The sequence below is a fragment of the Esox lucius genome, chromosome 11 (genome assembly GCF_011004845.1).
Source record: "Esox lucius isolate fEsoLuc1 chromosome 11, fEsoLuc1.pri, whole genome shotgun sequence".
Classification (NCBI taxonomy): Eukaryota; Metazoa; Chordata; class Actinopteri; order Esociformes; family Esocidae; genus Esox; species Esox lucius.
The window spans coordinates 40,557,789-40,570,502 of record NC_047579.1 but is presented as its reverse complement, the minus strand read 5'-3'; the positions used below and the strand labels follow the sequence as shown (position 1 = coordinate 40,570,502).

At 42.2% G+C, this 12,714-nt stretch overlaps 2 protein-coding genes across 4 annotated transcripts; one reads left to right on the top strand and one right to left on the bottom strand.

Annotated features, from left to right (window-relative positions):
- On the bottom strand, positions 1 to 4,720 carry LOC109616357. 3 transcript variants are annotated; one of them, XM_020051145.2, is made up of 5 exons: positions 4,590 to 4,720; positions 1,760 to 3,901; positions 1,068 to 1,315; positions 850 to 937; positions 1 to 270 (listed from the first exon to the last, which is right to left on the bottom strand). In XM_020051145.2, the coding sequence occupies exon 2, from the start codon at positions 3,265 to 3,267 to the stop codon at positions 2,287 to 2,289; it is 981 nt and encodes a 326-aa protein (XP_019906704.2). In that variant the 5' UTR covers positions 3,268 to 3,901; positions 4,590 to 4,720; the 3' UTR covers positions 1 to 270; positions 850 to 937; positions 1,068 to 1,315; positions 1,760 to 2,286. The 3 variants fall into 3 exon arrangements, with proteins under 3 accessions (XP_019906704.2, XP_019906705.2, XP_019906703.2); XM_020051146.2 differs by lacking the exon at positions 4,590 to 4,720 and adding an exon at positions 4,133 to 4,333 and having other exon boundaries at positions 1,068 to 1,460; XM_020051144.2 differs by lacking the exon at positions 4,590 to 4,720 and adding an exon at positions 4,133 to 4,333.
- Positions 4,721 to 9,740: 5,020 nt separating this feature from the next.
- LOC105013282 (nucleoside diphosphate kinase A 2-like) lies at positions 9,741 to 12,055 on the top strand. The gene is made up of 5 exons (NM_001303725.1): positions 9,741 to 9,796; positions 11,125 to 11,254; positions 11,382 to 11,483; positions 11,597 to 11,709; positions 11,814 to 12,055. The coding sequence occupies exons 2-5, from the start codon at positions 11,129 to 11,131 to the stop codon at positions 11,929 to 11,931; spliced, it is 459 nt and encodes a 152-aa protein (NP_001290654.1). The 5' UTR covers positions 9,741 to 9,796; positions 11,125 to 11,128; the 3' UTR covers positions 11,932 to 12,055.
- The last annotated feature ends 659 nt before the right edge of the window (positions 12,056 to 12,714 follow it).

The window sequence follows — 12,714 nt, the reverse complement described above, 5'->3', positions numbered from 1 at the left end:
TTGCCCTCAATAATGTTCAATGAAATGCTTAACATGCAAGTATAACCTCAGCAAGTGTTCATTGATGTTAGGGAATGTAGAACAGGCTATATGAGAGAAAAATGCTTATTGATGTAGATGGCCAACACTTCTTGCTAAAAGCACAGCCCTTGAATGGATTCGACATGGCTTTGCAGATGGCCCGGAATGCCCTGACCAGCAGGGGAGGTTTACGGAATTTCCGTGCAGGTTCTGTTGGCAGGTCTTCCTCAGGTATGGCACGGTCATGATCTGTCAGAGAAATGTTTCAGGATTAGAATTGAGCAGGTTAATGACCTTAATTCACTCACCACAGTCTAAACAAACCAGACAAATGGTAATACATGAAAACTAAAGCATCAAGGATTTTGAGTCGCTACAATGTTGCCTGACAGCTTGTCGAACTCAGTAGCCATAGAATAATAATAATAACAATAATGATAATAATTACATGCTATTCAAGACACCCCAAGTCCTTTTATATACAGAAGATAATAATCAGAATAGAAGTACAAAAAATACACCGAGTGTTAAAATAAGCATATAAAAGAGACAAGACTGAAATGCTAAGATAACAAAGAATCCGGGTTAGCCTGTGTAATGAGGTGTGTCTTCAGTGAGAATTAGAAGGTATGTATGAATCGTAAAGTTCTGACACGGAAGACAATGCCAGGAGGGCACAGTGAGTGAGTGAGTTGGGCCGGACATCATAAGGAATGTGAAGGCCAAGGCCAGAGAGCGGTTAACCCCAGCATTCAACGCAGCGAGGCCGCTTTCACTCTGACCACATCTTGGCAACACATCACATCATCATCATTGTGTGTCGCTTACCCAGCGCAACTCGAGATGTGCCGAAATGCTGTGGAGGCAGCTCGGTAGGAGTAGGGAGGATCTCTGGTTCCACTCTATTCTTGAACACCTGTTGCAGGGTAAATGCATCCTCGTATTAGACACCCAACAATGTCTCTGACCCCATTAGCTTGGGATTCTATTTTAACTCTAATGAAGGGAAAAACCCCAAACATGGTGTTCTATAACTTGGTCCTGACCGTTGGAAACCTCAGGCAGCAGCCAAAACTCCAGCTTGGCTCTTCTTCTTCCCTTTGGAAGAGGAGACGTGGCTGGTCTCAGCGTTGGCAGTACCTATCAAGCTGCACCTTGGGGGCAATGCGGGGTCAGGGCAGTTGGCGTGGAGCTCAGACATCAGCTCCTTGTCAAGGTCACTGGAGCCATGACTGGTGCATGACCTGTGGGTACCTGGGCCCGGAAAGAGACATCTCTGGCCCGGGGAAATGATCTGCAGGCAGAAGAGAACAAATATGGTTAAGGATCAGGATTGTGTCACATGTAATTTATAGTAATAAATTAATAAGATTTAAATATTTCCTGATAATACTGATACTGATAATACTGATAATATCTGGAAAATCCAATAGACACAACTGCAATAAAACAATTAGGGTCTAGAATGAGTGAATCCCGCATGACTTATACAGCTCCTGAGAAAAGTAAAAGACCACTGCACCTTTTTCTTTCCTTTGAGTGAGTAACAGGATTAAAATTACTGCAAATTGAATGCTTCTGCTCCTCACTCAAAACTTTACTTTTCAACTTTTTTGGAAAGGAAAGAAAAAGGTGCAGTGTCTTCATCTTTTCTCGAAGCGGTATATTGTTATTAATATTATATTATGCCATATATATTTCAGTACATATTTATATATGTATATCTATATATATTTACCATCCACAGAGGTTACAGTAGATGCATCATCCTTCAGCATATCCTGGGTACTCAATACCATGTAAACCTGAGTGATTTCAGGTGAGACATCCTGGAATATGTCACGGACCGTCAATTCATGAAGACGGTCCTCTTTGTTAACGTCAGACTCATCATCTCTTAGTTGGTTTATAATGGAGTCCAACATCTCAGTGGCAACCAGGCGTTCATTGATCAGCTGCTCATCCACAGATGAGTGTTCAGAGACAGTCTCATCGGCCGCGATCACATTCAGAACATTGCTGAGAATCTGCTTGGCACTGCGTCTGACTGACTCCTGGCTAACTGCCAATGTTGGGTCATTGTTGGTAGGCACTTCCAGGTCCTGGATGGTGACATCGGTGACACAGGGATCCTGGTGGTCTTGTTTGTCACTGTGGTTTCTCCCTGTAAATATTTGTCTCAGCTGGTCCACAGCGGTTCTGTCCATTGTTTGCAAAGATGCCTTGACCTGCTCCCAGAACCGCTTCCCCTCAGTCCTGTTTTCCTCAGTTGCTTTGTTCAAGTCCACTAAAAAGGGACTCGAGAACATGTGTTGCTGCTTCAGCAATGTTCCTTGGGGTTACATGTGACATTAGTACGCCCATGGACAAAGCAGCATCTTGTATGACCTGAGTCACTTTCCTTTTGGCCCCTGCAAAGAATTCTGTCAATTGTCTGTTGGTCTGAATATCAGAGGAATGCTGCTTTTTCATCTCTGCAGTCACATTCTGTGAGATGACAGGGTGGCTTAGGAAAACTGTTTCCTGAACCATGTTTGAGGGTGGCAATGAACATTGGATGAGCAGGGAGCAGTAGAAAGCACTGGACAGAATGACCGGGTGTTGGCTCATTGTTCCTGGCTCCATGACTTCCGAGCGTCCCTGGAGCATCACATCAATTTCCAGATCATCAATGCTCTCAACTCCTGCCGCTAGACGTGCAAGAAGGTTCCTAGCTCTCTGGCTTGGATTGAAAGACTCATCCGAGTGACTGTCAAGCTCTGTCTTAGTGGTCTGCAGGATTGTTCTGACAGCCTCTGTCGACCGGACACAAAGTGTCCTCAGGTCAGTGTTGGAGTGAGACAGACTTGAATCATTTGAAGTTTCACTGCTGACCTGACATGTGCTCGATTCTCCCTCCAGGTCAAACTCAGACATGGATTCCTTAAGTTTGTTTGCAGCTTTCAGGACCATGTCCCTGGCCATGACATCAGTGTCAAGGACTTCAATCCCAGTACTGCAGCTGGGGCTCTGGTGCCTGGATAATGCCTGGTAGTCTAGATATTCAAGGGCGTCCTGGATGTCGTCAAGCACCAAATCCACCAAGTCACTGGCCGATGACGTGTTTTGGTGAGGACCTAGCTGGAAGGCCCTTTTTGCCAGGGACCAATCCCTCAGTGACTTGCCGTTCATCTCTGAAATGTTCATCTTGACGGCCATGGTGATCTTTGCCCGGTACTGGTTGAGCAGAGGGTCGCTGCCTGACATTCTGGGTCACTGGACCAATAAATTCTGCACCTCGGACGCCAACGCTGCCAAGAAGTATGTGGAATTGGAAAACGCTGGAGTCTCACAATCTGCCTGACTGCCACTCTGACCCCGCTGGATGCTGGTGATGGTTGCTAGGATAACCTGAACTGCAAATGGTCTTCTGTCGACTTCAAAAACGGTTCTTGTTACAGACATCCGAGTCAGCGCCATGTGTCCCAGATTGTGGCCATTTATTGTGGTAGTTACAGTTTGCAGCATCTGTTCAGCAAACTGTCTGCTCTGAGAGCCAGTGCTGGTTGAAGGAGCTTGACTGGCACCTTGATTTTGCATGAACATGGCCAGTCTGTTGTTGATCTGCTTGACGATGACCTCCACAATGGCCATGATCAGTCTGGAGTCCGCAGACAGAGCAATAATCCTCATCTTATTGCATCTTCTCTGGAAGGGGGATGTGATGGCTTCAGTCAGACACCTGTGGGCGTCTCTGTGTATCTGACTGAAGATGTAGTTGTAAGAAAGTCCAAATACAGACCTCTGGCGATCTGCGTGGGGTATGTTCCTGCCTAATCTATCCCCATTCTCAGGGACAAAGGGATGTCCTCTGGGGTTGTCATCCACTTCCTCCTCCGACCTGGAGAGCACACCCCAACAGAGATATAGTGACAGTGACAGTAACATAGTTGTCTGGCACTGACAAACAATGACAGAGTTCTATGAATTAATCAAATATCACGCAATATGTATAATATTTAGAGACAATTAATCCCTTTAGAGAAGTCATTATTGATACACATTTATGGAGCTAAGGAAATAGTTGTCTGAACAATTCTGAGGAGTAATAAGTTGCAGAGGAGGTACATACAAGTCGGGGGAGGGGAAGGGTGTTGGGGTCCGTGCGTGGTCACCAGTTCTGGACTGTGTTTCAAGGCCTTGCTCATGCCTGGACCCAATGCTGTTTCTGACACTGTGGCTGGGTGGAGACTGCTTCCATTATGTTGATAAGCATTAAGGACAAGGAGGAGGAACTTGCTAGTGATGGTGTCCTGGATAAATCCCTGCCTGTACTGTGGTCAGGGGCATCGACCAGCGCCGAAGGGATTAGTTGTGTGACACTCACTTATTAGGATCAGGGTGTTAAATGACAGTAGGTTTCCTTTACTTGTCTCGTGTCCCCTGTGAAGTTTCACCAAATTCCCTTTAAATATTTATTGACCAAATGGCAGCCAATTCTCTTTTTAGTGAACTACTTTTGACCAGTGAACTAGGGGACAGTGTGTCATTTGGGATACAATTATGGTGTTTCTAAGCTAAACACTTACCTGACTTGCTGTTCGACATGCTCATCAAGATCCTGAAACTCTTGTCTGTAAAGGTCTGTAGGGGAAAGGTCATCACCTTTGACCTCGGACCGCATTTAAACACAAATAATTGTAGTCCTATATTCAATAGAAAATTGTACAAAGACAACATATAATATGTTGAAACTGAGACATTTTATATTTTCTTGAAAAATATACTGTATGCCCACTTTGAATTTGATGCCAGCAATACATTTAAAAAAATGTAGGACAGAGGCAACAAAAGACTGGAAAATGTGTGTAATGCTGAAAAACTAAACCTGGTGGAATATCACACATGGTCAATTGCCAACAGGTCAGTAACATTATTGGGTGATAAAAGATAATTCCAGAGAGGATGGGTCTGTCAGAAATGAGGATGGGGAAGGGATCACCACTCTGTGAAAGACTGTGTGGGCAAATTGTGCAACAATTTAACACTTCTAAATGTAAAATTGCAAAGAATATGGAGATCTCATCATCTATGTATAATTAAAAGATTCAGAGAATCCAGAGAAATCTCTGTATGCAAGGGAGAAGGCCAAATAACAATATTGGGTGGCCATGATATTTGGTGGCCCTGCATTAAAAACTTCTGTAGTGGCAATCACTGCATGGGCTCAGGAAATCTAACAAAAACCACTGCCTGTAAACACAGTATGTCACTGCATTCACAAATGCAAATAAAAACTCTACCGTGCAAAGAAGAAACCATATATAAACAAGATCCAGAACCGCTGCCACATTTTTTGGGCCCAAGCTCATTTAAGATGGACTGAGGCAAAGTGGAAAACTGTCCTGTGGTCTGACAAATCAAAATTTGAAATAATTTTTTGGAATTATGGACGCTGTATCCTCTAGACAAAAAAGGAGAGGGACTATTTGGCTTCTTATCAGCGCATAGTTCAAAAGCCAGCATCCATGAAGGTATGGGGGTGCATTAGAAGGCCTTGCTTATTTCAGCAAGACATATGCCAAACCATATTCTAAACATATCACAACAACATGGATCTATAGCAAAAGAGTCCAGGTGCTAAACTAGTCTTTACCACAGACATGGGTTACCATGGTAACCTCCAGGGGCAGCTGAAGATTTTTGGATATTTGGTATATATAAGGCAGGCATTTACAATACCTACAGTATCACATTTTGTTGCTTTGCAGCCTGAAATGAAGACAGATACAGTTTTTGTTTCATTCAGCTGCATTTACTCAGTGCAACTTATTATTATTTTATTAAGTGAAAGATTTAACACCAACATGTCAGAAAGATTTTTTTTTTTTAAAACAATCACTGAGTTGGAAAAAGGATCACCCCCTTGTGTCAGTATTTTGTTGAACCACCTTTTGCTTTAAAGCCTTTAGTCTGTTGGGATATGTCTCTACTAACTTTGCACATCTAGACGTTGTAATATTTGACCACTCTTCTTTGCAGAACTGCTCAAGTTCAGTTAAATTTGATGGTGACTGTTTGTTGCCTGCTGTCTTCAAGTCATTCCTTAGATTTAAGTCAAGGCTCTGACTAGGCCATGCAAGGACATTCACCTTTTTCTCCTTCAATCACTGTGTGGTCAGTTTTGCTGTGTGCTTTGGGTCATTGTCATGTTGGAAGGTACATTTTCCCATTGACAACTTTCTGGCAGAGAACAGCAGATTTTCCTCAAAAATTTGACAGCATTTTGCCCCATCCATTTTTCTGCTCCGGTCCCTGCTGCAGAGAAAAAAAACCATAACATGATATTACCACCTCCATGCTTTACTGTAGGATTGGTGTTATTTGGGTGGTGAGCTGTATTGGATTTTTGCCAGACATATCATTTGGCGTTGAGGCCAAATAATTCTATTTTAGTCTCATCTGACCATAACACTTTTTTCCACGTGGCCTTAGAATCTTCAAGGTGTGTTTTGGCAAAGCTCAGTCGTGACTGCATGTGGCCTTTCTTGAGGAGTGGCTTTTTTCCTGCAACCCTCCCATACAAGCCACTTCTTAATAATATACTTCACTGTGCTTCTAGGTACTGATAAAGCCTTTTAATTTTTTTTTGTATCCATCCCCTGACTTGTGCCTGTCCACAACTTTATCCAGGAGATCTTTTGACAATGCCTAGCCACCCCTAGTTGATTGTTTTCTTCAGTTGCACTACCAAGGACTGAAATGCTTCAGGAAAAGCTTGTTTCATGCTGACCTAATCAAAATGACCACAGCTGATCACAGTTGAAAGTCAATTGGCTTTGTGTGCTATTGAGAAGGTGATTAACTACAACTGGTTGGGTTTACAAGTAATTTTTAGGAGGCGGGTGATTCTTTTTCCAACTTCAATTTGTAATTTTTTACAAAGTTGGTATTATTTCTTTCACTTGGATGTTATAAGTTGTAAATACTGCTGAATAAAACCAAACATTTTTTGTCCGTTTTCATTTCAGGCTGCAAAGCAACAAAATGTGATTATTTTAAAGAGGGGTGATTATTTTTTATATACCCACAGTATAGGCACAAGCTACTGTAAAAGCACGCACAGTAAGCATTTGACAAAAAACACTCCAGCGTAGCTTTAGAAAAAGATGCCAACATCCAACCGCTTTTATAACTAACTACCAGGTGTTAATTTCAGGCCCTGGAAGTGAGTGCTCACAATTTACGGAGGGGATATATCCACACATGCAGGCGGGGCAGCTGTGATGAGTGTTGCCTGACAAGTATTTACTGTGCATAAACAGTCTACATAGCTTTGGTTACAACTAAGGAATTGTCTCCATATCAGTAATCGGATTTACTTGCTGACATCCTTGCACATTGTTACATAGGTGGAGATGGAACTCAAACCTACTCTGATGTAGCTGGGCTTGGCAATAACAAGTTTCCCGTTATCAAAGGCTTGTGTATCAGCTGGTGAATTTGATGTGTCCCTCGATATCAAAGAACTTGTTAAAAAATTCCCTCAGTAGCATTATTACAACTCAAATTATAATTATGGCCTGGGGAAAATGTATTCAGTTAAAATAATTTTTGTTGGATTGGGGTAGTGGGATTGTGCGAGCACTATGACGCTAATCAATATATATGTAGGCAATGCTGGCTTTAGGCTGTTGGGAGCCTTGAGCAAAACTGATTTGGGGCCCCCACTACAAGTACCCCTGACTGCAGTATGCATTTCAGGGAAAGGCTTGATATGGATGGAGTCAAAGATTTGACTGTCCACCATTTTTTTTTGTTCATCTGAGGTTTGACAGTCACTGAATACAAACACAAAAGTGGTACCAGGCGAAGTGGAGCTATTGGAAATCCCGCTCATTTTCGCTCTGCTCAACCGTCTTTCCTATAATGCTGCCCAAAACCTCTGGCAGGGGAAATAAATAGCCATTCCAAGAAAATAAGATGTTGAGCATTTTTACCAACATTTTGCCTATAGAGTGTATAAAATGAAATAGTAAATTTACTTACTTGGTATTCAATTAAGTTGAAAAGAAAAAAGCTGTATCAGCATGCACCCAAAAATAACATTGCATATCACATGTTTTCAGATATTGAGCGCTCTGCATTTACCTAGCGTGTAAAAACTAAAATATAAAATGGACTTGATATTAAATAATAACGTTATGCTAAATGTATGTCTATGGTACATTTGGAATAACTTCAAAAAAAAACATGCGTTTGGCCAGTCTGTGGCCTCAGGTTCATGCTAGGGTGCATGATGCATTTATTTTCGTTGCTGTAATTCTCTATCTCTCCTTTTGGGTCCAGCGAGGACCGTTGCAGCAAGAGCCGTCGCGTGTGTTACCTAATAGATCCCTCATCACTCACTCGGTTTTAAATCTTCGATCCAAGACAGCAGCTGGGACAAGATACTCATCTTAAAAGTACCGCGTGTAACGAGTAGAAACATTCTCTGAGAGTGTAGTTTTCAATAATATTATAATTAACAGATAAAACAACCATCATATTTAATTATACATATATACTTATTTATTTTGCTCAAGGCTCCCATATAAATATATATATATAAAATGGTGTATGTTATAACGTTATCTAGGCCTATCAGACAAGTTTCATATAAACTTTGGATTGTCTTCAAAAACTCAAATCATTACTCCCTCTTGCTTGAACGGCACACATGGGATTCATTTGAACGCACCACATATTTCTGACTTCGGCCTATGAAAAGACTTGCAAAACGTGTAGACCTTAAAACTAAAGCTTAAGTGTAATATTTATATTCAAAATATCACCGCACTCCAGTGGACTAATTTACTTGCACATGGATCTGAATCTTTCGCTTTGATATGTCACCTGTTTTTTGTGTGCCTATGTAGCCTACTCAAGCGCACTAATTATAAAAATGATCAGCTTAGAGCTATAGAAAGTACCCACGAAAATGCCTACCTGAACGTTTTTTTTCTCCATATGTTTTTCCGTTGTAACACTAATGAAACACTACAATTCAATTAAACAATAAAAATGATATTCATATAGCTCAAATGACACCAGTCAGATAAAATAATGAAATAAATGGTCAATCATAGCCTTATATACTTCCAACTTGATTATTACGTCATCGATCAACCTCATCGATTATTGTGCGCTAACTGCGAGAGCCTGCAGGTGGCGGCAGAATGAACAATTGAAACACCAGTGGAGTATGTTTCGTGTTTTTTGGGACCGTGAACACCTTCATGATTACAACGGGTCCGTGATAATCACTGACCACCACGACACACTATATTAGTCAAATAAATTCCTCCCCATAAATAAACATACAGCTACATACGATTAGGCCAACACAAGCAGACCTCTTCCAAAATATATTCCTGAACATGGTGTCACATTGTTTGCTCACGGTGAAGCTCTACCACTGCACTGCCACTCATTTGAAAACCCAGTCTGCTGAAATTACGCAGACTGATGCTAATCTGTAGTTCTCATTTTGTGGACTTGAATTTCACATATACTCAAACCTGACGTCGATGTCAAGCTACACACTACAGTAAAATATGCACTCGCATCCATTCAGTCACTGGCGTGGTGCCAGAAAGCGCAGAACATGGATGAGTGAAAGGCAATTTTCCGTCTCATTCAAGCCCCACCCATTTGCTGGGCAGCCTTTATAAAGCAACTCTCATCAACCTGTTTTCCGCACTGGTCTGATTGTTCGGTCTTCTCCCGCATCTTCTGTCAGTCTCAACAACTCAAGGTACGCTGCAATAAGTCCCATTCATTTTACATTCAATTTAAGCGTTGTGTTTTAGCAAGTCTTATCGTTGTCATTGTAGCAATAATTTTCACATTTATTACGAAGTTAACAGTTGTTAATTTAGTCTGTAATGCACTTCAGCGATGAGGTTGTTAATCGCGTTTCTAGACACCTGGCTAAATGTATCGTATCGGTTAAAGTAAACTCTTACTTATTACTTGATGGAATTGCATTGCATTTACAATTAGTTGGTTAATTGAATGCAACGCAGTAAACAAGTTTAACAGAATTAAATCGGTATATTCCATTTTCGGTGTATTCCATTTTTTGCAATTTTCTAGTACTTGAAGTATGGGTTTTAAGGAGGTACTTGAAATGGCCTAATAGCGATGAAAAGCAGGTCATGTGCCATGGCCAATTTAAACAATTGGGGAAAACCTACCCATGCAAAGCTTATTGAACTTAATTAGCTGCTACATTCCAGTAGAACTCATGTCCTGTCTAGGTGTGGGCAACTAGCTATTTCATATTGTGCTAGAACTTGACAATTCGTGTCGCATTGTGAAAGACGACGTAATAACTTAAATTATTTAAGCTCCGATAATTATGCAATACATTCAAGTGTTTGGATTGATGACATCTCAGCCATTTAATACAAAACTCGGTGCAGTTTGTTTTCGATTAGATTAACGCCGAGTGAGCAGTTTTCAGCTTCTCCCTTTGTACTTGATTTAAGGTCATTGTGTAGTTAGGGACCCCTAAAACAATCAGCAACTAGGCCCTTTTATGGAAAGTTTGAATGGCCTGTTGTCCTGCAACCAGATGCTACAGTATTGGAACAATATGAACTGTCTAGTACAAGGCAAGCAGGAGTAAAGGCATTTAGCTGTGGTATCCAGTTACATTGAACTGTAACTGACAGCCATAGCCCAAGTTTACTTAGCATAAGAGTGAATACCAGTAAAACTCTTGTGCCATGTATGAAAAAAGTTGCGCGTTGGGATCATCTGTGAATGTTTCCCACTAAATGCTGCAATTTCACAGAATGGGCATGGGTGAATACTTTCCACCGGTCCCTGGTAGGGTGGTAAGAATAGAGCACACATTTTCTCTAGCGTACAGCTGCTCTGTCTAAAACCGTCAAGGATAGTGACATGGTTGAAGCTGGCAACTGGCTGAGCATTCCTGAAAGACTGTGCTGACATTTCTGCTAATTTGGCACTTTCCTTTTGGCACATTCACAACATTGAGCTGCCTCATTGTCAGTGTTCTGTTGGCCTGAAGGCCTGTCAGCCCTGATTAACTCAATCCCAAATGTGTTGTTGTAGCACCATGTCTAACACTGAGCGTACCTTCGTCGCCGTGAAGCCCGATGGCATCCAGAGGGGACTTGTGGGCGAAGTCATCAAGCGCTTCGAGCAGAGGGGCTTCAGGCTGGCTGCCATGAAAATGGTTGTGGTAAGTAAATCTCACTGGCCAGGATGTGACCGTCTGCCTTTTGGTTCACTGGAATGCCAGCTAAACATTTGCTGTTACTTAGCAAAGGGCTGTTGTGATGTTCAATGGTGCTCCTTTGTGACTGCAGGCATCTGAGGACCTCTGCAAGCAGCACTACATTGACCTGAAGGACTTGCCTTTCTACCCTGGTCTTTGTACTTTCATGCACTCCGGACCAGTTGTAGCCATGGTAACCCCCTGCAACACGAGGCTGGCCTGCAACACTGCATGTCTGGTTCTTTAGGGTCTTTGTGTTGCATTTTACTCCCACTATATGCTTCTTTGATATCCTCTTGCTTTCAGATCTGGGAAGGCCTGAATATTGTGAAGAACGTCAGACTGATGCTGGGAGAGACCAACCCCGCTGACTCAAAGCCCGGCAGCATCCGCGGAGACCTGTGCATCACTCTCGGCAGGCAAGTGTCCCGACAAATGTTCAAGCCGTACCTTGTTATTACTGTGTCTTGTGAACGTCAACTCCATTTATCCTCCCTAGCCATTGACCTGTCTTCTGTTGCAGGAACCTCATCCACGGCAGTGACTCTCTCGACAGTGCCAACAAGGAGATTGCCCTGTGGTTCAAACCTGAGGAAATCATTGAGTACAAGAGCTGCCAACAGGCATTCCTGTATGAGTAAATCCAATGGACCGGAATGGAACTGTTTATTCTCCCCACACCCCATGAGACTCATTCAGAATGTTAACCTGCAACATGTTCACGTACCAATTTATGACTTAAAACACCTGTCAATAAAACTGATCAAGAAGTGATGTCTTGGGTTTTACTTTGTTTAAAGTACTACAGAAGGGGTAGTAAGACTCAAACTGGTAACCATATTTGCCAAAGAGCAAGTGCTAATTGGGGTGCAGCCTTAAAGGTACCTATTTCCCTTATTGGCTGGAACAGATGAATATTAGCTAAACTAATTCTGCCTTTAACTCTGATTTATGCAATCCTGGTCACAGCGGAAGTGAATTCCTCTCCTTTTTCTCTGAAAGGAAAGTTGGACTTTATCCTGTTACACTATTCGCTTCCAACTGCAGCCCACTTCACCCAGCTTGGTGACATTCAAGTGTCCTTGCACTGACAGCATGTGGCCCTAGAGACTTTATCAAAAACACAACAGTGTTCTGGATGTAACAAGCAAATGGGTGATAACTGTAGGCTGTACCCTTTTCAGTTGGCTATGGGACAACTTGAGTCACCTGCACAGCTCTTAACATGTTGCTCAAACATCCAAAAGTGGGCAGAGGCGGTGTTGAAGTAACCTAAAAATACCCAATCAAACTAAACTCAACACTGCTTCAACCAGGGGAGGGGTGGGGGGTGGATGCCATCTTGTGCAATCTTGCATATCCCAATATGGGGGTGTGTCTGACGGGTGAGTGTTGGTGTATAAAAACACCTGTTCATATCTTTG